The sequence below is a fragment of the Macrotis lagotis genome, chromosome 1 (assembly GCF_037893015.1).
Source record: "Macrotis lagotis isolate mMagLag1 chromosome 1, bilby.v1.9.chrom.fasta, whole genome shotgun sequence".
NCBI lineage: Eukaryota > Metazoa > Chordata > Mammalia > Peramelemorphia > Peramelidae > Macrotis > Macrotis lagotis.
Genome location: NC_133658.1, coordinates 483,431,764 through 483,456,030, shown reverse-complemented (window position 1 = coordinate 483,456,030; position 24,267 = coordinate 483,431,764). Strand labels below are relative to the sequence as shown.

General features: G+C 34.9%; 1 protein-coding gene across 1 annotated transcript in view; it reads right to left on the bottom strand.

Annotated features, from left to right (window-relative positions):
* The window catches only part of GABRB3 (gamma-aminobutyric acid type A receptor subunit beta3), a 252,890-nt gene that overhangs the window by 5,486 nt on the left and 223,137 nt on the right, over positions 1-24,267 (bottom strand). The window contains exon 8 of the mRNA XM_074213722.1: positions 22,568-22,812. Within this exon, the coding sequence (XP_074069823.1) occupies positions 22,568-22,812 (245 nt within the window). The remainder of the gene's footprint in view (positions 1-22,567; positions 22,813-24,267) is intronic.

The window sequence follows — 24,267 nt, the reverse complement described above, 5'->3', positions numbered from 1 at the left end:
CTATAGATTGGTAATACATTTCTAAATGGACTTGGGATATGGGCTATCAAATAAAAATCTACTTGGAATATTGAGATTGTTTTTAACTACAGAATCCACAAGTAATAGATGTATCCAGGTTTGGCCAGTGGTTGAACCACCTTCCATATATGTTAAAAATCTAAATATATTAAAAAGTAATGATTAAAGTCCCACCTACCAAGTAAATGATAACTTACATTTAGTCTTTTAAATTCAACTTGGCTCTTACAAAGTGTTTAGTTCATTTTGTGTTGGTAGAATCTCAAATACTTTAATATTCCTTTATTGTGACACATTCCAAGCATGTATGATATGTATATTTTGAAATTTATTAATTTGTTCTGGGCCTAAATTTATTCACATATTTCCTGGAGAAATTATATCAGGTCATTTGGCTGTCTAGAAATACTAATCTATGAGGGATTATTATCAAAGATACTTAGAAACTTCAGAGTTAATATGTCTCTGATGAGCAGGAAAGATATGGTGGATGTAGTGGTCCAGACAACTCAGTTCCTTTATCCACCTCTCCACTGTGGACCACATGCAGGTTTTTTTAGAGGGGAGAGTGTTAAAGACCCTAGCTTAAAAAGCACATGATCTCCCATTGCATCCAGGGCCACCTCCAGTTGTCTTGATCTATATCTAGCCACTAGACCTAGAGGGCTCTGGAGGAGAAAGTGAGGCTGGTGACTGACAGATGTAGGGAGGATAGATAGGATGGGCCAGTGACTCAATTAGGAATTCAGTGTACTGTAATGGTCTAGTTTTAGCCCTGGCTACACTATTTTAGGATTTCTCTGACTGAATTCTCCATCTAGCCCCAGGAAGTTCACTACTTGAATAGCTGTATCATCCTGTAACAGCTAATCTGTCTAGATGTGCTAATTTATCATAATCCTCTTTCTCTCTGATTGGAGGGTGGGACCATGAACATCAAAACTCCATTTAAGGTGAGGCCCCAGATCAGACATCTCATTTCTCACCTGGATGCACTAATATAGAATTTTTCTTACTGACTTCTCAATCATACCCTTTAGTTGGGTACTTTCTGGACCCTAGTTCTCTCTCACTGGCTTCTTTACAACTTCCTTTTGTGTTTTGCCTCTCCTTGAGGACAATCTTTATATTTTTTAATTCTTAGTGCTTTGGCACAATATAGGCTCTTAATAAATATTTATCGATTACTGACTGAGATAGATAGTGAATGCCTAAATTAAGGTGGTGGCTACATGGGAGTAGAGAAAAGGAATCAGGTAGGAGAGACATTATATAGAGAGACAAAGTAAGATTTGGCAACTGATTAGATTATATAGTATAAGGAGAACAAGGAGATGAGAATAATATGTTCATATGATTCTGTGGTTCAATATATACTCATTTATTTCCAGTCTTTTGCAGCTGAAAAGCATTACTATGAAATTATGTTATAAATTTTTTTTCTATTTTTACATGCATCCATTTCAAGCTAAATACATCCTACCTTTCAGTATTGATGTAAGACCCAAATGAGATAATACTGAGTTCAAATTTATATAGCAGTTTAAGGTTTGTCAAATACTTTATTCATTTTATTGAAAGTTTTTGAAGTGCTATTTCAGTATGTTATTCTTTCTCTAATTGCTACTACTGAGATAGTTTGCAGTTACAATGAGGTTTTTTTCCTATTTCAATAGCATTCATGTGTCAATTTCCTCAAAAACTTGAATCTCTGGTTAACTTGTGGACACAAGCCTGTTTAGAAATAATGACTGTCAGATGGTATCAACATTCCCAACCCTTGTTAATTGTCTGACTGCTTGCTTTTCACTTCTAGAAAGAATCAGGAACCTTTGGAGGAAAGAAAGATTGTGAGTTCATATCAATATCAGGCTCTTTTCAATGGGAAGAAGATGGGGAATATATATGTCTTCCATTGACTCCTGGAATTTGGAAATAGAAGGAAAATGGAAATAAATGATAGCTTATAAATAACATTACAAGGAGCCATTTCTCTGGGTTTGAGTTATTTTGAAATGAAAATGTAAAGAAAATGCACTGGATTATCACTGAGTAGACTTCAACTGCAACTGTCAATGAAACTTCTCAAAAATAGGCTGTATTTTAAATAGAAATATTTAAGCTATAAGCTGCTTTGCCCAAGTTTAAAGAATTATTAAAAGGCAAGTTTAAAAAAAAGAGACTGAGGATACTTAAAAAAAATCATAGATGTGGTTTCCTTATAATGATAATGGAGTTGTCTAAATATCAAAACTTCAAATAATTTATGTCATCATTTTTAACTTTACAATTTCTCCCCAATATTTCCTATTCTGCTCACTTACTTAGCCACTGGACTGAGTCGGGAGGATCTGAGTTCAAATTCTACCTCCAGTGCTTACTGTGAGACCCTAGACAAGTTACCTTTTTGTGCCTTAGTTTCCTTAACTGTAAAATGAAGGAGTTTGATTCAATGGCTTCCTCAGCTTCTTCTAATTCTAAAATTTATAGTCCTATAATTTATGATGTATATTTACCAAAGGCTTTAATGAATTTTCTTTGGTTTTCAATAGTTTTCTAAGTGATGTCCCTGATTCCAATCTTACTTCCTTTGCCAAGTTCTTCTACACCAATATGCCAAAGTAATCCCCCCAAAGTATACAATAGATCATGCTACTTGCCATACAAGCTTTCTTGACTTCTGTTGTCTCTAGGATAAAATACTCAATTCTTAGCTGAGTGTTCAGATTTCTTCATAGTATAGCTCCATTCACCATTCCCAAACTATTTTACCTTTCTTCTCTGAGATCTGTTTTCAGTTCCCAAAACTAAGCATCCCATCTCTCCTCTGTTTCTTTGTACTGGCATTTTTCTGATTGCTTGGAATGTATTGTCTTTTTACTTTAAGCTTTCAACATTCTTTCAAGGATCAACTTAGGAATTTCCTCCAGGTCCCCCTAATTGCTAGCACTTTCCATGTCCTCATTGGTCATATGTTTAATGATGCCTGTTATTTGTCTTTGCTCGACAATATTCTGATACTTTAGGGACTGTGACGCTATATAATTCCTTGTCACAGAGCATCACTATTGATGCTAAGACTATTGGTGCTAAGAACATGGTTATTTGGATATGGCTAGAAATCATTAAAAGCCCTACTCAATTTTCCACATATGATCCAGTTCATTCTTTTGTACTCATTCATTTCTGGAACCAGCCTGAGTTATTATCCATCCAAATATCTCTGCCAGATTTATATATTGATAGGCTAGTTCTTTGGGGTACTCATTCAACTTTGTATCATGGTTTGGAACTAGGCACTTTTCATATATTTTATCCCCTGTGTAGGATAGATAGTCCTAACTTTGAAGGCTATGAATTTTTTTTGGGGGGAGGAAGAATCTGAAATATTGTAGGGTTTGATACAATCTTCAACAATACTATTGTCACTATTTCTAGGGAATTCTTCCATTTGGACCCATCACTAGACATCTTCTGTGACCAATAAATCAATGAGCATTTCTTAAGCACTTACTAATCTGCCATATACTGGGTTAGCACTAAGAACACAAAGACAAAAGTGAAATTGTCTTCTACTCAGAAGTTTATTTCTTTTTTAGTTTTAGGGTTTTTTGTTTTTTTTTTGCAAGGCAAACAGGGTAAGTGGCTTGCCCAAGGCCACACATCTAGGTAATTATTAAGTGTCTGAGACTGGATTTGAATGAAGGTACTCCTGACTCCAGGGCCAGTGCTTTATCCACTACGCCACCTAGCCGCCCCTCAGAAGTTTATTTCTAATTGGGGGAGACATATATGTATGTAGGAAGGGATTCATGGAAACTTCTGAGGGTCAGGGTTGAAGGAGAACATATCAGGGTTGAGACCAGTTAGTACAAAGGCACTACAAAGGAGATGGAGTGAGTATTTCAAGTGAGGAACAGCAAATGGGCTGCTACAGCTGAATTGCCAAGTACTTGGAGAGAAATATACAGGAATGATCATTTTGAAAAGATTTTAATGCCAAATATAATTGATCTTAGTGGTCACCAGAATTCAGTGAGTGTGTGTGTCTAATCTGTTCAAACAAGAACTTTAGAAAAATCACATCAGTTGTCCAAGAGGAAAAAAGTGTGATTAAAGGTTTTCAAGAGAGAGGTCAAAACATAGACCATTGTAATAGTCCAGACAGGAGGTAATAAGGACCTGAAGCGAGAAGAATATGTATGAGAGAGATGTTGTCGAGATAGAATGGAAAAGATTTGGCAATAGATTGCACATGCTGATTCTGTGACAATGTGGAATGAAGATGAAACTATTGTTGCAAAATGGTGACTTGGAAGGATGGTTGTATTCTTGATGGTATTAGGAATTCTGAGAAGAGGGTAGGTAAACATTTTGACTTCTGTTTTAGATATGTTGCATCTGAGACTGCATTAAGACATCCAATCAGAAATATCCTAGAGGCAGTCTGTGAAGTGGGAGTTCAGGAGAGAGAACATGACTGGAAGAATGCAAAGAATAAAATTGGATATATAGATCTGGAAATCATTGACCTAAAGAAATAATTGAGGGGCAGCTAGGTGGCACAGTGGATAGAGCACTGGCCTTGGAGTCAGGAGTATCTGGATTCAAATCCGACCTCAGACACTTAATAATCACCTAGCCGTGTGGCCTTGGGCAAGCCACTTAACCCCATTGCCTTGAAAAATCTAAAAAAAGAAAGAAAGAAAGAATTGAGCACATGGAAGATGATGAGGGTACCAGGTGATAAACTGTATAGAAAGAACAGAAGAGGGTCTAGATCAGTCACTGGGGAATCTTTTTGGGGCATGGCACAGATGATAAATGTGTAAAAACTTGAAAGGAGCAATTAGATAGGCAGGAAGATATCCTGAAGAATGCAGTATCATCAAAAATCAGAGAGGAGAGAGAGAGAGTCAAAGATTAAACAGTTTTTAAATGCTAAATGGAAATCAAGAAAGATGAAGATTGAGAAGAGTCCATTAGATTTGACAGTGAGGAGATCTTTGGATAATTTTGGGGAGAATAAGCTTACTTTTACTTTGTAGTGAGAAACACTTTTGGCAAACTTATGCCTCCCTATGCTAGGATGTACATTACTGAAGAGGTTCCTGTATAAGTTATTGAATGCTGGATTTCATGAAACCTTATATGCTTTTATTATCCATCTATCCATCCATCCATCCATCCATCCATCCATCCATTCATCCATCTGTTCATTCACCCATCCATCTATCCATCCATCTATCTGTCCATCTATCCATCTTTGTTTGTTTGTTTGTTTTTTTCTTTTCTTTTTTTTTATTCTTTGATTCTCCCTGTTGTAGATAAGCTTCAAACAGAATTTCACTCTACCATATCAAATACTTTCTAAAATCATGGAACAATAAACATATTGGGGACCTGTAATATTAAATGTACTCATCTGTATGTCTGTAAATACATGGTCTGCTGCAGAATCATTTAAAATGTTGTCCTGTTTCATTCCCCTCCTCTATTTCCAGATTTATGATGTCATCAGTATAGAAAGTTTTGAATACTCTTTATGAATGCTATTGAAAGTTATTATCTTCTCTATAATTTATAATCTTATAGATTTGCTTATAACACTGTGAGATTAGTTGAATTGACCAGGGTCTTTCAAACAGGATGCATCAGAAGGGGAATTTGACCCTCCTTCTTTCTGACTCCAAGGACAGATATACTACATTGCCCTGCCTTTCATGTGGAATGTTTTCATAAAGAATTTGTAAAGATAATAAAGGAATCAAACAGGTTAATAGTTTTAAAGTTTGCTTTTTTTTTGTGAGTGGTAATAAAATACATGATTTCCTTCCCATAAACACTTGGTATCTTCCTTTCTTAAAGATATCTTAAGAAACAGTCCCTTGATATCACCAAACTTTACTTTATTTTGGTGCATATCTTTGTGTTTATTTTGTCTGACTGGATATTTTTCTGTTGGTTGTCATTGGTAGCATCTCTCTTTCCTACACGATGTTAAGAATATTAAGATGTGATATAGAAACCTAATATAGTGGTTCTACTTTCATAGTTGGAGAAAAGGTTCATTAAAGAAATTTTGACAGATCTTTTCTCTTTTTTAAAAGTTTTTTATTCTTCCAGTTTCATTTTTAGATATGTCGTAGTTTAATTATATCTCTTGCCAAGCTTTCTATAAACTTGTTTATTGTCTCCAGAGCTTCTTACTGTTCTATCAATGAGTTTATATTTTAAACTCATTTTCCTTTATGGCCATATCTTTCTGATTTGTGTAAAGGTTGAGGTGTGTTTTAAGGACTTTTTTGTAATTGAATGACATTTGTAACATTTCCAATGGAAATGATGTGTCAGAACTCATGCATTTTTAGTGTCAATAGCTTATCTAAATAGATCTAGCTAGAATTATTTTAATAATGTATCATATCTTCCTTTCCTTATGACAACTGTCTAAGTATTTAAAGAGCTGAGCAAAAGCCAGACACGGTATTGTGATCCTGGTAATTCCAGCTTCTAGGAAGGTTGAGGCTACTGGATCTCTTGTATTAGTGAGTTCTTAGGTATAGTGGGTCAATCAGGTGTCCACACTAATTTCAGTACCAATATGGTGAGCCATGGGTCAATGAGATTGCCCAAAGAAGGACAAAATAGCCCAGATTAGTAATGGAAAATGTCAGAATTCCCCATCAATCAGCAGTGAGTTTGGGTCTATAAGTTGCCCTTTCACTTTCATCCTGAAAATATGAGAAGACTTTTAAAAACAAAAATGCAAAACAAAAAAATCTCATGAGAAAAGGAATTGTATTTATTTCCTTTGAATCTGGGTGTGGAGAATTAGGAACAGTTCAAAATTAGAGAAACTGACTCTGACTCTAAAACAACTTATTAGAACTTCCTTCTCTATAAGAACATTTACATAATTAGAGTGGTCAGGAAATGGAACAAATAGCTTTGTGAAATGACGAGTAGGCCAACATTCAAAGCTCTTAAGGAGACATTAAAATGACCATTGGGAATGTTATGGAGGGAATTCCTCAAGTGGGTAGGGATTTTGCCTTAATAACATCTGAGCTAAGATCCATACATCATATAGAATTCCATTTTTTACCAATCAACTTAAAGGACCTGCAAAATGAGATACTAGTAATGACAATTCCTCTCTATTAAGGGTATTATCTCTTTCCTAGTGAACAACAATTATATAGTAAAATCACCTTATAAATAACAGTTCAATGGACTATAAAAAGCACCTTTTATGAAAGAGGTTCCAAATTAGCCAAAGCCTCTTCTTAAGGCAAAGGAAAGAAATACTTGGCAAGTCTATTTATTCAAACCATCTGTGAATGTTTCTAATGATTCATAGCTTCAGCATGTCTCAAAAGTTTTGTTTACAATTACTTTATTTTATTTTATCTTTTTTAAGTTTTTGCTAAGGCAATGGTTTTAAGTGGCTTGCCCAAGGCCACACAGCTAGGTCATTATTAAGTGTCTGAGACCGAATTTGAATCCAGGTACTCCTGACTCCAGAGCTGATGCTTTATCCATTGTGCCACCTAGCCAACCTCCTCTTTTCTATCACCCTGCTCAAAAGTGAAAGAAGTCATCCTTCAGAGATAAAGTTGAAGCTAATGAATTAGAGACAAAAAGTATGAACTTTTAATCCCTTTTTTCTTTGACATTGTAATATTCATACTTGTCATATCCATCTTACAATATCATAAACTTCATATAAGCAAGGATTGTTATATTTTTATATATTATATTTGCCTCACCAAGCACCCAGCATAATGACTGAACAGGCCAGTTACTTAAATTTTGAGTTGAATAAGTTTTTGATTTAACTACTTAGCTTTGCTTTGTGACCATATTAAGTATTTAATTGTACAAATACATTGTAAGTGACCTAATGGAGATAGAAAATTTTAGAAGACATGATCCATGCTCTTATGGAACTAGAGGAGAATGAGCAAGATGGATGAGAGAACATACCATTCAAGAATAAGTTGTTTGGCTTGGAAAAGGGAAGACTTAAGGAACACATGTTAGCTGTCTCCTAATATTTGATATACAGCTATGGAAGAAATAAACTTGTTGCTTGCAGAGGCCAGAATCAGGAGGAATGAATAGCAGTTTCAGACAGGTTTCAACTGAACATAAAATGTAAATAATATAAAATAAATATAAATGATATAATAGAAAGATAATTTAATATATAACATATATATATATATATCATTCAATATAAGAAAACTTTTCTAAATATGAGAGGCATCCAAAAGTGAAATAGATTGTTTTAAAGGTACTGATTTTCCAGTCAATAGAGAGCTTCAAGAGGTATGTGGGAGATGAATCACTGGGTAAGTTGTAGAAAGTTTTCCTATTCAGATATAGATTGGAACGTACAAACTCTCAGGTGTCCTCTAACCCTCAGACTTAAGGTCTTTATGATACATATATAATTCAAAATAATACACACTAAGTGTATTGGAAAAGATAAAAATATTCCCTGTGATATTCAATATGATCATTATTAACTGGTCAGGCAAAAGATTTCCAAGAGGAAATGGCCTGCTCAACTTAGCTTTAAAAGGATAGGTAAAGATAAAGGAACAGGGAAGGGATAATATTAGAAATTGAGGAACTATTGTGAACAATGGCTCTGGATTACCTAAAGAAGGATTTTGGGGGAACGGATACTAGTTCAGATGACTGAAATATCAGAGAATATAGAAAGTTAATATCAAATAAAAAATATTAAATAAATATTAAATAAAAAGGGGAAGATATGCTACTGAAATTTAAGTATTTGCAATTCAATTCAGCATATGTTTAATTTTTAGGGCATGGACGATATAATGTGTATCTTTTAGAAGAAATCTCCAACATCATGTATGGTGCCATTAACTAGCAGATGCTTCCTAAACATTTGTTGAATTGAACTTATAGATTGTGAAAGGTGATGAATACTGAGCAAAATATAGCCAATAAAGGACACACACACACACACACACACACACACACACACACACACACATACTCACAAAAACAAATCATATATATTGACCAAATAAGTCTGAAGAAAAAAAGTCTTGCAACTTAAAAAAAATAGATAATGGATTGGAACAAGAAAAGAGAAGTGGGAAAACTTGTTATGGAACTCCTGTAATAATCTACGTGTATAATAGGAAAGCCTCTAATGGCACTGGGAATAGGAGAAGAGATGAGTAATCTTAACGAATGAGGTCAGGTAAAAGATTTGGTTGATAAAAGGCTAAGTTTGGAATTTGTTGAGTTTGAGGGGCCAGAGGGATGTCCAAGTACAAATGTCTTATAGGTGGACAGCAATTCAAGTATGAAACTCAGAGAAAGATCAAGGTTGGAGTTTCAGACCTGAGAGCCATTCAGGCAAAAGTGAAAACCGATGCTTTTACTGGAAAATTTCTGAGAGAGAAGATAGATAGCAAAGAGAACCAAGAACAAAACTTGGGGAACAGAGAACAGCCATGTCACCAGCTGAAAAAAAGGGAAGCTAAATAAGGATCTAGCCAAAAAATTTAGATGTAACAAGATCTGAAGGAGTGCTATGTATTGAAGGGGCAAGGGCAAGAGAATTTTCATAAGGAAATGGTCAATAGTGTCAAATACTCTGAAGAGTTCCAAAGGGATAGCCAAAAGATCATTGAACTTCTCTCTGGAAAGAAGAGAGGATTTCTTGGGCTAAGATGGCAGAGAGAAGACAGACACTGTGATTGTGCTCTCTCTCTCTTTCTCTCTCCCTCAGAAATAACCTGAGAAAATCGTCTTAATAGAAATTCAATCAACAAAACCCAGAAAGAGAAAAGAGAATCTAGGAGATCACTTCCCAAGAAGATCTGACTCAAGGGGCCATGGGTGAACCAGGAGAAGAGAGCAGAGGATCAGTGCTGTGGATGGCAGCTGGGGGAGGCTAGAGGGTCAGCCTCAACCCTGGAGAATTCAGTGAATGGCAGGTGTGAGATCCAGCTTTAACTACAGAGTCTTTGGCCAGGGAGAGAAGAGCTATGGGAGGGTGAGTGCCAGTACAGAGTCTCAGAGCATGCCTGGAGAACAACCAGCTGGGCCAGGGACCTGAGCTCCATACTTTCAGGGAAGCCCTTTGCCCAGAACAAACAATAAACAACTCCTCCACCCCTCAACCCCTCAGGGCAGCATAGTTCACTCAACAGAAAGATATTAACTCCCTCCCCTCAGGGTTCAGCCCAGGTTTCAAGGTCAACTCAGACCCTGCTGCTGAGGACCTCACTCCAGAGAAAGCAACCAGCACCCTCTACTGACTGGCCCTTGGAATTACTAAGTCAAGTGAACAAAGCCTCTAGGATCCTCAAAAGCAAACCTCTGAGAGCCAGCTCCCCACTCCACAACCCAAGATGAAAAAAGGCCAGAGAAAAAGGGGGCCCATGGAGAAATACTTAGAAGAGATAGATCCTAACCCAGAGAGATCTAGCACTGATGAGGAGAATATGAATTGGTCTCCAGCTCAGAAAAACTTCCTTGAAGAAATCAGGAAGGAGTTTAAAAACCAACTGGAAAAATTGGGAAAAGAAACTCAAGAGAAAATGAACATGTTGCAAGAGAAAATTAACATCTTGCAACAAGAAAACAAATCCTTGGGAAAAAACAATTGGACAAATACAAAATGAGAATGACTCTCTCAGAACTTCAATTGGGCAAACACAGAAAGCAAATGATTTTCTCAAATCCTCAATTGGGCAAATGCAAAAAGAAAATGATTCTCTCAAAACTACATTTGGGGGCGGCTAGGTGGCGGCTAGGTGGCGTAGTGGATAAAGCACCAGCCCTGGAGTCAGGAGTACTGGGTTCAAATCCAGTCTCAGACACTCAATAATTACCTAACTATGTGGCCTTGGGCAAGCCACTTAACCCCGTTTGCCTTACAAAAGCCTAAAAAAAAAACAACTACATTTGGGCAAATAGAAAAGTCCTTCAAAAATAGAATGGACCAACTGGAAAAGGAGGTGCAAAAAATAAAGGAAGAAAAATAATGAAATTGTTGGACACTAATGACTTCATGAGACAACAAGATTGTGTTAAACAAAACTAAAAGATAAAAAAATAGAAAAAAAATATAAAATAACTCATTATCAAAACCATTGACCTTGAGAATTGATTGAGAAGGGAGAATCTGAGAATTATTGTCCTTCCTGAGAACATTGAAGAGGAAAAAAAGTCTGGACTTCATATTAAAGGATTTAGTGATGGAAAATTGCCCTGATATCATGGAACCAGAGGGCAAAATAGTTATTGAAAGAATACATTGACCCCCTCTGGAAAGAGATCCTAAAATGAAAACACCAAGTAATGTTGTGGCCAAATTCCAGGACTATCAGATAAAAGAAAAAATCCCACAAGCAGCCAGAAAGAAAAGAAAAAAATTTAAATACCAAGGAGCTACAGTAAGGATTACACAAGACCTGGCCGCAGCAATATTAAGGGATCAAAGGGCCTGCAATGAGATATTCCAAAGAGCAAAGGAGCTTGGAATACAGCCAAGAATCCACTTCCTGGCAAAGTTGAACCTTCACTTCCAGGGAAAAAGATGGACATTTGATAAAATGGGAGACTTCCAAGATTTCATAATGAAAAGACCAGAGCTATATAGAAAATCTGAACATCAAACAGGAGGCTCAAGAGTCACATGAAAACCAAAACCAAAACAAAAACAAAAACTGTTACACAACAAAGATGAAACTGGCTATATACCCACTTGGGAGAAAGAGTCTCCTGAGAATTGTAACTCTATCAGCCCGAACATACATAGCCAGAAGTGATGGACACTCATAACTTTTCTGTGACTCAGAAAGAATGATTTTAAAATAATACCTCCATAAAAAGGTAAATCTCATTTCATCAAGAGGTATAAAAGACCTACTGTAATTGAGGGGAGGAAGGGAGGAGGTGAGAACCACCTGAATCTTCATCTCATCAGACTTGGCTTAAAGGTAACTTTAGACATACTTAATCAAGTTAAGAAACTTACTTTAACTTTCAAGTATTAAAAGGGGAAAAGGGGAGGGGGGGGAAAGGGGGAACTAAAAGAAGGAAGAGAAGAAGGGGGAAAGGGAAAGGGGAAAAGGGAGGGGGTTCAATTTAAGAGAGCAAACACACTGAAGGTGGTGGTATTCAGAAACAAAGTATGGGGGAATATGGATAAAGTAAAAAATACAAACAGAAGGAAGATAACATGGAGGGCAATAAAGAGTTAGTAATTATAACTTTAAATGTGAATGGGATGAACTCTCTCTTAAAACATAAGCAGATAGTAGAGTGGATTAAAAATCAGAGTCCTACAATATGCTGTTTACAAGAAACTCATTTAAAGCAGAGAGACACATATAGAGTAAAGGTAAAAGGTTGGAGCAAGATATATTTTGCTTCAGTTGAAGTGAAAAAAGCAGGGATAGCAATCCATATCTCAGACAAAGCAGTTGCAAAAATAAATAGTGTTAAAAGAGATAAGGAAGGAAACTATATCCTCCTAAAAGGCACCATAGACAATAAAGTAATTTCAATACTAAATATGTACACAGCCAATGAGATAGCATCCAGATTCATAAAGAAGTTGAAAGAGCTACAGAAAGACATGGACAGCAAAACTCTACTAGTGGGAGACCTCAACCTCCCACTTTCAGATTTAGCTAAATTGAATCATAAAATAAACAAGAAGTAAGTTAAAGAGGTAAATAGATTGTTAGAAAATCTAGATATGATAGACCTGTGGAGGAAATTAATGGGGATAGAAAGGAATATACTTTTTTCTGCAATAAATGGCACTTATACAAAAATTGACCATGTACTAGGACATAAAAACCTAATGATCAATTGCAGAAAGGCAGAAATACATCTTTCTCAGATCATAATGCAATAAAAATGCAATACTGGGCCAGGGAGATATAGACCCAGAACTAATTGGAAACTAAATAACCTCATTTTAAAGAATGAGTGGATCAAGCAACAAATTATAAAAAGAATTAATTATTTCATCCTAGATATTGAAAATAATGATACAACATAACAAAACCTGAAGGCTTCCATCAGGTGATATAGTATATCTTTAAATTCTTACATGAATAAATTATAGAAAGAAGAAATCAATGAACTAAATATGGAACTAAAAAAAGTTAGAGAAAGATCAAATTAAAATCCCCCAATTAAATTAGAAATTCTAAAAATTAAAGGAGAAATTAATAAAATCAAAAGCAAGAAAACTATTGAACAAATAAATAAAACCAAGAGCTGGTTTCATGAAAAAAAATTGATTGACCTCTGTTCAATCTGATTTAAAAATAGAAAGAAAACCAAATTGCTAGTATCATAAATGAAAAAGGTGAACTCGCCACCAATGAGGAAGAAATTAAAGTAATAATTTGGAATTATTTTGCCCAACTCTATGCCAATAAATTTGACAATCTAAGTGAAATGGACAAATATTTACAAAAATAAAAATTGTCCAGATTAAATGAAGAGGAAATTAAAAACTTAAATAACCCTATCTCATAAAAAGAAATTCAACAAGTCATTATTGAACTCCCAAAGAAAAACTCTCCAGGGCCAGATGGATTCACAAGTGATTTCTATCAAACATTTAAGGAGCAATTGGTTCCAATTCTATATAAACTCTTTGGGAAAATTTGTGAAGACAGAACTCTGCCTAACTCTTTCTATCACACCAATATAGTGCTGCTCCCTAAACCAGGTAAAATGGAGAAAGAAAATTATAGACCTATCTCCCTGATGAATATAAATGCAAAATTCTTAAATAAAATCTTAGCAAAACAATTACAACAAGTTATCATTAGGATAATACATTATGTTCAAGTAGGATTTATCCCAGGAATGCAGGGCTGGTTCAATATTGTAAAAACTGTCAATATAATTAATTATATCAATAACATACGTATCAGAAATCATATGATCATATCAATAGATGCTGAAAAAGCTTTTGATAAATATAGCACCCATTCCTACTAAAAACACTAAAGAGTATAGGAATAAATGGTTTGTTCCTTAGAATAATAAGAAGGGGTGGCTAGGTGGCACAGTGGATAAAGCACTGGCCTTGGAGTCAGGAGTACCTGGATTCAAATATGGTCTCAGACATTTAGTAATTACCTAGCTGTGTGGCCTTGGGTAAGCCACTTAACTCCATTTGCCCTGGCAAAAAATAAAAATAAAAAAATAAAAAAGAATAATAAGCAGTATCTATATGAAACCATCAACAAGCATTATATGCAATGGAGATAGTCTAGAAGCATTCCCAATAAGGTCAGGGGTGAAACAAGGATATCACTACTACTATTCAATACCATTTTAGAAATGTTAGCTTCAGCAATAGAGAAAGAAACTGAAGAATTAGAATAGGGAAAGAGGAGACAAAACTTTCACTCTTTGCAGATGACATGATGGTATACTTACAGAATCCCCAAAAGTCATTTTAAAAAACTACTAGAAATAATTAGCAACTTTAGCAAAGCAGCAGAATATAAAATAAACCCTCATAAATCCTCAACATTTCTATATATGACTAGCAAGATACAGCAGAAAGAATTAGAAAGAGAAATCTCATTCAAAGTAACCTCAGACAAAATAGAATACCTGGGTGTCTACCTGCCAAGGCAGACTCAAGAACTTTTTGAAAACAATTACAAAACTGTTCTCACACAAATAAAATCAGATTTAAATACCTGGACAAACATCAACTGTTCATGGATAGGTTGAGCTAATATAATAAAAATGACAATCCTACCAAAAGTAAACTACTTGTTTAGTGCCCTACCAATAAAAATTCCTAAAAATTACTTTAATGAGTTAGAAAAAGTTGTAAGTAAATTTATATGGAGAAATAGTCAAGAATTTCCAGGGATTCAATGAAAAAAAGTACAAAAGAAGGTAGCTCAGCCTTACAAGATCTAAAATTGTATTATAAAGCATTCATCCTCAAAACTGTCTGGTATTGACTAAGAAATAAAGTCATGGATCAGTGGAATAAACTAGGTGCAATAGCAGGAAATGATTATAGTAATCTGCTCTTTGATAAACCCAAACAGTCCAGCAATTGGGATAAAAACTCTCTCTTTGATAAAAACTGTTGGGAAAATTGGAAGTTAGTATGGAAGAAACTTAGATTAGACCAACACCTCACATCTTACACCAAGATAAGATCCAAATGGATACAAGATTTAGACCTAAAAAACCATAGTATAAGCAAACTAGAAGATCAAGGAGTAGTTTACCTGTCAGATCTATGGAAAGGGAAACAGTTTATGACCAAGGAAGAGATAGAGAACATCATTTAAAACAAACTAGGTAATTTTGACTACATTAAATTAAAAAAGCTTTTTCACAGACAAAACCACTGTAATCAAGATCAAAAGAAATGTAGTAAATTGGGAAACAATTTTTGCAACTAGTATTTCTAACAAAATAATCATTTCTAAAAATACACAGAGAACTGAGTCAAATTTTTAAGAAAACAAATGGTCAAAGGATATGCAAAGGCAATTTACAGCTGAGGAAATCAAAGCAATCCATAGTCATATGAAAATTGCTCCAAATCATTACTTATTAGAGAAATGGAAATTAAAGCATCTCTGAGATATCATCTCACACCTCTCAGACTGGCCAACATGATCAGAAAGGACAATGATCAATGTTGGAAAGGATGCGGAAAATCTGCGATACTAATACATTGTTGGTGGATCTGTGAATGCATCCAACCATTCTGGAGAGCATACCCTTTGACCCAGCAAAACCATTACTGGCAAGATGATTTCAAAAGGGTAAAAACATCACTTGTACAAAAATATTTATAGCAGCCCTGTTTGTGGTGGAAAAAAATTGGAAATTAAGTGAATGTCTTTCATTTGGGGAATGGCTTAACAAACTGTGGAATATGTATGTCATGGAACACTATTGTTCTATTAGAAACTAGGAGGGATGGGAATTCAGGGAAGCCTGGAGAGATTTGCATGAACTGATGCTGAACTAGATGAGCAGAACCAGAAAAACACTGTACACCCTAGTAACAACATGGGGGTGATGATCAACCCAGATGGACTTGCTCATCCCTTGAGTGCAACAACTAGGGACAATTTTGAGCTATCTGCAATGGAGAATATCATCTGTATCCACATAAAGAATTATGGACTTTGAACAAAGACCAAAGACTATTACCATCAAATTAGGTGGAAAAAGGCATTATATTATAATGTAATTTTACTATCTCATACTTTATATTTCTTCCTCAAAATAACTCAAAATAAATAAAATCTTTAAAAAAATAAGAAAAAAGAGAACTTCCAGTCAAGAAGTGAATCTGAATGCTGAATTTCAAATAGCAAGCATTTGAAAATGGACCAGCTATGGTTCAAAGGTGCTTAGATTCGATAATGAAGAAGTAGGTCTCAGTTTTCTCATTTGTAAAATGATGGAGTCAGACAAGATAAACACTGAAATCCCTTCCAACTGAAGGACTATAATCCTATGAATTGTCCTGAAACCAATCATCAACTTCCCTTAATAAGCAATTTCCCTAATGCAGCTTGGAACTAATAGAACTCCTCAGTTAAACCTCTGATGATTATTAAATACAAGAGAATTACATCATAAGCACTTTTACGATCACTTAGCAATTTTAGCAGATAGGTGGCACTGTTTACAGTTATCTGGACGTAGAGTCAGGAAGACCTGGGTTCCAATTCTATCATAGATACTTTTCTTTTACTTTTGTGACCTTGGGCAAGTCTCAGACTCAGTTAACTATTTCTGCAAAATAGAGATAAAAATTGCAACTTCTTTCTTCACAGAATTGACATCAGAATCAAATGGAATAACAGATGTAAAGTCTGATGCAAAACTCGAAGGGCTATATAAATTAAGGGTCATTGAATGTAACTTTAGAACACTTCAGGGCTTTCAAATAGTATTTCATTGCCCCTAGATAAATATGAAGAATGTGGAAAATACTTTATGAAAGAGAAATGTCATAAAATCTCCTACCTTTACTTACTTGCCTAAAAGGGAATTTTTAAAGATAATAAAAAAGTAATAAAAGAGGAAAGTATTGAAAATAAAGAGGTCTTAGTTTGTAGTTTAGCACCCAATTTGTGTCCTTTCCTTTGATTAAGTTGCTTAAATTCTCTTAGCCTTACTGTTTACTGCAAATTGTAGATGTTGTACTAAATCAGTCCTAATGCCCCATACCTCCCTAAAAATAACTCCCTCAATTAAAAAGAAAAATGATGCTGGTAAATAAATTTTAAGAGATATTTTGAAGATCAATGAGTAACACTTATAAAATGCTCTGTATTCTCAAGAAGTTGATCCATGTATATTTTAGTAATATTATTATAGTGTCTATTTCTATTCTTAAACTTACTTAAATTTCTTTGGGATGACAACTGATTAGGAGTTTTACTTTAATTAGTTTAAAAATTATCACTGAGTTCATGGGTGTATGGCTCAGTTTTCTTGAGGAAAAGTCAAGTAGTATTTCTTTTGAAATTGTCAACTTGGCTAATCATGTATTTAGGCCTCAAAATTAAAATCTTTAGAATAATCAGCAACTGTAAACTTAAGAAATTATGGATATGCTTGGTAATTTAATAAAATATACCATGCAAACATGCTGATGAATTTTTTAAAATTAAAGGAGAAGGCAGTACAAGAATCCTTTATTTTCAACTTGTATATATTTCTTTTACATTTGAATTTCAAATCTTATCTTCAACAATACTAATTCTCAGTAAAGATGCTGATTTTTTTAACAGCTTCATACTCAGAATGTGCTATATTTGCTTAATCTAAATATTCTATCTTTAGAGGAAAGAAAATACATTTCTAATCTGCCACAATAATGGAAGCTATAGAGGAGTCTAAAGTCTAGGAATCAGAGATTATTTCAATCATTTCCAGTTTCCTTGAGATCAGCATGGCCATGTCTTGATTAAAAATGATATTTTGTTCCCCTAACAGGGGTGTCAGCCAATTTAGAGATTCCATATTGAACTGAATATATCATACACTGCTAGGCTAGAAATCTCAAGGCTAATCTGGCACAGTGTTATGCATTGTAAATGGTCATTCCTTGGATTCAAAATAGATATCAGGAACTCCATTTGTGGTCTTCTCTGTTACACTGCTTTGATGGATAACTCCAATTTTTTTTTCCCCTTGGCTTTCTTCTATTTTGAGATAATTTATGCTGTGAGATTTAGAAGGGATTTTCTATCACAGCTGAAAATATGCTTCCTGCTCTTTTTTTAGTTCCTAGAAAGTAAAATTAATGCATGTTAATCCACTCCTTCCCCACTACAAAAACCTAACCACTTCATCCACTGAGCCAGCACAAGCAAGTGGCCCTTCCTCTGAAAGAATAAACACTCAATCTTAAACAAAAAGAATTTTCCTCAGCTAAATTAGTTCAAAACCAAGCAAACTTGAATTTAAGTCGAAACCACAGTGACTTCCAGAGAAGGGAAGGAAAAAAAAGGTGGCCTGGCACCATCCTGAATTGACTGCAGAAAGAAGAGAATTTGGCAGCTTCCATTTAGTTTGAATATAGCTATGCTCAAGTTCTTGTTCTTCTCAGATTTATTCTGATAGCAATTATTAGGTTATTTCTGAATTACTGTGCAATTTTAAGACTTGGCAGAGCTGTGTTGGAGTCTTAGAGAAACCATAATGGATAGCATGACTTCCTTTTCTGATTTCTACTTTGTGACTGGTTTGAAGGTGGAAGAATAATAAATATTAACATAATGGAAAACTGGTGAAGAAGGCAGATGTGGAACAATCAAGAGAAGTAGTAATTTACAGTAAGGAGATGAGAAAGACATATAGACTGAGTGTGAGTATGAATATGGTTGTGTGTGTTTATGTGAATGTGAGATGGGGGTGGGAAGAGAGAGAGAGAGAGAGAGAGAGAGAGAGAGAGAGAGAGAGAGAGAGAGACACACACAGAGACAGAGAGACAGAGAGAGACAGAGAGAGACAGAGACAGAGAGACAGAGAGAGAGAGAGAGAGAGAGAGAGAGAGAGAGAGAGAGAGAGAGAGAGAGAGAGAGAGAGAGAGAGAGAGAGGATGCTGTGGCACTCTAGAAATGAAAAGGACATAAAACACACAATTGACTATCCCAGTGGTCATTCTTTGTATGTTTCTTGAACAAACAATTTAAATTTTCTAGGCCTTATTTTTTTCTATTTCAAAATGCAGATATTGATGCTTTGCCACTATCTGATTCACAAACTTGTTATTGGGAAACTGTTTTATAAGCTATAAAGTACTACAAAAGCAGGAATTTTTGTTCCCAAGAGTATGTGTTAATTTTCACAATGCTCTGACTTGGTCCCTCCAATGCCAACAGCCCATTGAACTTTTTCTATCTCCAATGGAATAAATTTTGGGCTTGGACCATGCAGGAAGGAAAATCTGATAAAAACATTAAAAAAAAGTCACAGAGTTGGAAATGATTGTAGATTTTCTCATTTTTATAATGGGAAAATAAGGTCATAGGAGGGACTAGCAAAAGTCACACAATTAGAAACCAATCCTTTGGATTTAAGGTAATCTTTCTAATAGGGCTGCTAGGTGACACAGATAGAGCACTGACCCTGGAGGTAGGATGATGCGAGTTTGAATCTAGCCTCAGACATTTGTTACTTACTAGCTGTGAGACCTTGGACAAGTTACTTAACTGTGCTTTGCATCCAGGGCCATCTCCAATCATCCTGATTAATATTTGGCCACTGGACCCAGATGGCTCTGGAGGAAAAAATGAGGCTGGTGACTTAGCACAACCCTCTTCACTCAAATTAAATTCATGTGCTTGTCATGGCATCATCTTCCCGATGTTATGGTCTTCTTCAAAAATGTAAGACAAACAATATTATTTATCTTTCCCAATATACTTGTTTTATCATGGAGAATGGAAAAAAATGAGTGTATTGGGTAAGAGCAAAAACATAAGAACAAGATTATTGGAGATGATCAGATGAAATGTAAAGGAAAAGATAATAAATTTAAAATAAGAATAGGATAAAGGATAAAACTGACATGAAACTCTATTAGGATAGTTCATTTGAAAAAGAAAAACTGAAAAAAACTGAAAAAAACTGAAAAAACAAAGTTGCAACAAAAGAGAGGAACTGATGAATAATAAAGAAAAATAAAAATCAGAAAAGGGAAGGTAAAATAAATACAGAATTTATTTTTAAAAGTAGGTATAAATACTGCCAAAAATATAGAATCAACAAGTACATAACCATTCATCTGTAAAATACTTTAATGAAAGGAATGGTGTTGTTTTGTCCTTCATTCTTGAAGAGGACTGCAACATCAGGGAGGTGATGCTAATGACATGAAAGTGAATTAGATTTTAGTAAGGAAGACTTGTGCAAAAACACCCATCTCATTTTCTCTCCAGAGCCAAGTGGGTCCATTGGCCAGATATGGATCAGGATCACTGGAGATAGCTCTAGGTGCAGTGGGAGACCTTGGTCTTTTTAAGCTAAGATCTTTTACAGGTCTCACTTTAACTGAATCAGTAATTATGGTAAGGTTAGAAAGATGGGAGACAAAGAATGGCCACTTTCACCTAGTAAAAAAAAAATCAATCTGGGAAGGTAAGACTGTCAGGGTTTCTGGCCCAAACAGAAACAATTGCTATGCACATTCATCCTTAGCCAAACAGGACCCTAACAATTAGGATAGTGACCCTGGGATCAGCAAGATGAATTTTCCAGTAAACCTAATGACATTACAGAAAGTGACACATTATTTTGTTTTGTTCTTTTTCCTGAGGAACATGAGAATCCTTTTCTCATGGAAACTGTGGGAATGCCTATTGACAACTTGTGGAGAGAACTTCCATTTGACTTTCAAGGGTTGCAGTTTGCAGTTTACTCCAGGATGATTAGATAGTATTCATCCTGTCTGTTTTCGTGTCCCATAGTCTTAGTGAAGACAGATTCTTATGATGCCTCAGAAACAAAGATTCTTGCCTTGTAATGATTTAATCCCACTCATAGGATGAGAAAGTATGACAATGAGTTATTTATCATACAAGAAAAAAAGTTTTCCTTGCAATTTGTTTCATTTACTTGACAAAAATTCCTCTTTTCACTGTAACAAATGGCTACTAAGATCATAACTTTAAAAACAGAAGGAATTTTTTAGTATTTTAACACTGTCAAGTTTTAAGTGAGAATCTATGCAAGAGCTTCTTAATAGATCAGTTTTTTTTAAAAAACATATTTTAGTTCTGTAAGTTAGATTATTTTTGAAATGTCATTTTCTTCTTTCTTCTTAAAAAGGTCTCACATAGTACATATGTCTGTGTAAATGTTTTGCCCTTAGAAGACTTGTGAAACAATCTTTTACAATTTAAAAGGCAGGTTGTGATTCAAATACACATAAAATATGTTCATTTTTCTTGACTTTTCTTTCCATCTTCATCCATATCCTGAATTTAAATTCAAGCACATCATTCTTTAAATAAAATGTCCCTTGTCATAACTACCTCCAACTCCCAATATGATGGATACCATGTATTGTTTTGGGTTTGGGGATAAAAAAAAGAGCTAGCCCTTTGATCCACAAGACTAGAGAAGAGACCAGCTGCTTCTGAAATCCCAGGTTCTTAGGTTCTTATGTTAATGAAAATAGTGTTTTGGAACCTCCTAACCTTGCCTAGAAAGTATTGTTGTTTCTGGGAAGGCATTAGTGGGTGGCAAGGCAGACCAACAAGTTTCTATAGAATAGGCTTGGGGGAGAAATTTGCTACCTCTTTTGTTTATGAGTTCTGAAGTCAAATTTTGCCAAAGGTATAGAAACTGTGATTGTGTCTCCATTATGGAGAAATAAGGCTAGAAACCATATGGCCTTTCAATGATCAACTAAAAGGCCAACCTATTCCTTTGCAATAAGATAATTGAGATTGTATAGAAATAAAACAGTTGGAAAACTCATATTTAAATGGACAAAAATTTCAATTTTTCTTTGTCATTTGAACTTCTCTTCTGGACAACATATAACCAATACAGCAACACTTCAAGTAGTGATTCTTTGATGATTGTATAGTTGAAAGCTTAATTCTTTTGAGTGGATATTATCTCACATTCTGTCCATGAGTCATCAGTTTTCCTGATGCACATACCATGGATGCATTTTAAACATTTAGAGCAGAAAAAAAAACATGACCTAAATCCCCTCACTCTCCAGATAAGAAAAGTGACACCCTAGAGAGGAATTTGAACTCAATTCCTCTAACCCCAAATCCAGGGTTGATTTCATTACAACAAACTTCCTCTTGATCTCATGTAACTCTTAAGTGACTTAATTGGAAATCATTTCATGAGAAATTAACATCAATTAATATGATAATTTAATGTATAAATACTTCCATAAGCTCATGAATGTGAGAATGGTTGTAGGACAGCATATAGATTCATTTAACTTGTTTCAGGGACTGAAGTAATGAGAACCCCTTACCCGGTTGCTTTCACTTTTTGAGCGGTCATTTTTTGCCCTTGCAGACTTTTCTGCCAACTTCTTCTGCCTTTGAGGTCCTCTTCCAAAAAAGATGTAATTGACAAAGGCATATTCGAGAAGAGCCAAGAAGACAAAAACAAAGCATCCCATCAGGTACATGTCAATGGCTTTCACATAAGGGATCTTGGGCAAAGTCTCCCGAAGGTGAGTGTTGATTGTAGTCATGGTCAGTACAGTTGTGATTCCTTTAAAAGAAATCTGAGTATTAAGTTCCTGCAGTTTTGCCACATTGAGTTTCATCTTTCATATATTAAAAAAAAAAATCCCCAAATAGCTTGAGTCGTTTCAGATGATGGATTGGATATTATTGAGCTCATATGTAGTAGGTGAGATTGAATGCAATACAGCATAAAATATGTCATTTGGAGCTGTGTAGGCAGAAATCTCACATTTGGGGTGGTGAAATGACATCTCTACTCTGGGGAAGATAGCACTTAGAATACTGAACCCAGATTTGTGCTCCATAAAAGCAGTAAGTTATAAAAAAAAAAAAGAAAGAAATAGAATTCTGAAAAGAGAGATTGAAATGTAGAAGGTACTAGTGAGGAAAGTGTTGAATAGGAAGAAATGGGAGAAATGAAAATAAATGGGAGTAAATGGGAGATTTCATAGAAATATCTTAAAGCCCCAGTGGGTAAAATAAAAAGGAAGGAGAATTGCATTATGGGACTCTATGAGCAAACTTTGCAAGGATGCTTAAAGACAAATCGAAACTTACTGATTAATTAATGTTTGTTGAATTGAATTGGATTATAAGGAAATATAGATACCAGTCAGTTGTTTGGTGAAAACATTGGAAATAAAATCTGCTGAGCAATTTTAATTGTACAGAATCATTCCATACATTTTTGGACAAGAGGGCAAATAACATAGTATAATCCAATTCCTGAAAGGAGGGCATTTATCTGTTTATTCCCTCAAAGCAACTAGCAATGCTGTATTCACGATAGGTCCTCAATAAGTATCTGGTAAATGAATTAATTTTCTTGAAATAAAAAATTTATAACATTTCCTGTATTAAGAGAACTGATCAATACTTTTGACATGTTTCTAATATTAATAGATTTATTTTAATAATTTTTTTGCAGTGTCTCACAATTATTTTACACATGAATCTTGTCTGTCCAAGAAAATTATAATAAAAGGGGTAAAGATGTTATCTCATTCTTTTTTCATAGCTAGCACATTACCAAACACAGGACTAGGAATTATTACAAGTTTTCATAAAATGCTTACAATCACAGAAGAACTGAATTTTTTTTTTTTTTTTAGGTTTTTGCAAGGTAATGAGGCTAAGTGGCTTGCCCAAGGCACACAGCTAGGTAATTATTAAGTGTCTGGGGGTGGGTTTGAACTCAGGTACTCCTGACTCCAGGGCCAGTGCTTTATCCACTGAGCCACCTAGCTACCCCAGAACTGAATTTTAAAGATGGAAAGAATTTTATAGGCATTCTAGTACAATAAGGGAATTGAAATTAATTGATTTGTCTAATGTCACAGACACAGTTATTGAACATACCTGAACTTATTTAGTTTAAAGGCAAATTACTGGTGGGAGAGTAGGAAAATCATTCAGTTTTTATGATAGAATGACTCTTTTGATCTAAGAAGTATCTTGGAAAGAGATGACATATTACTAG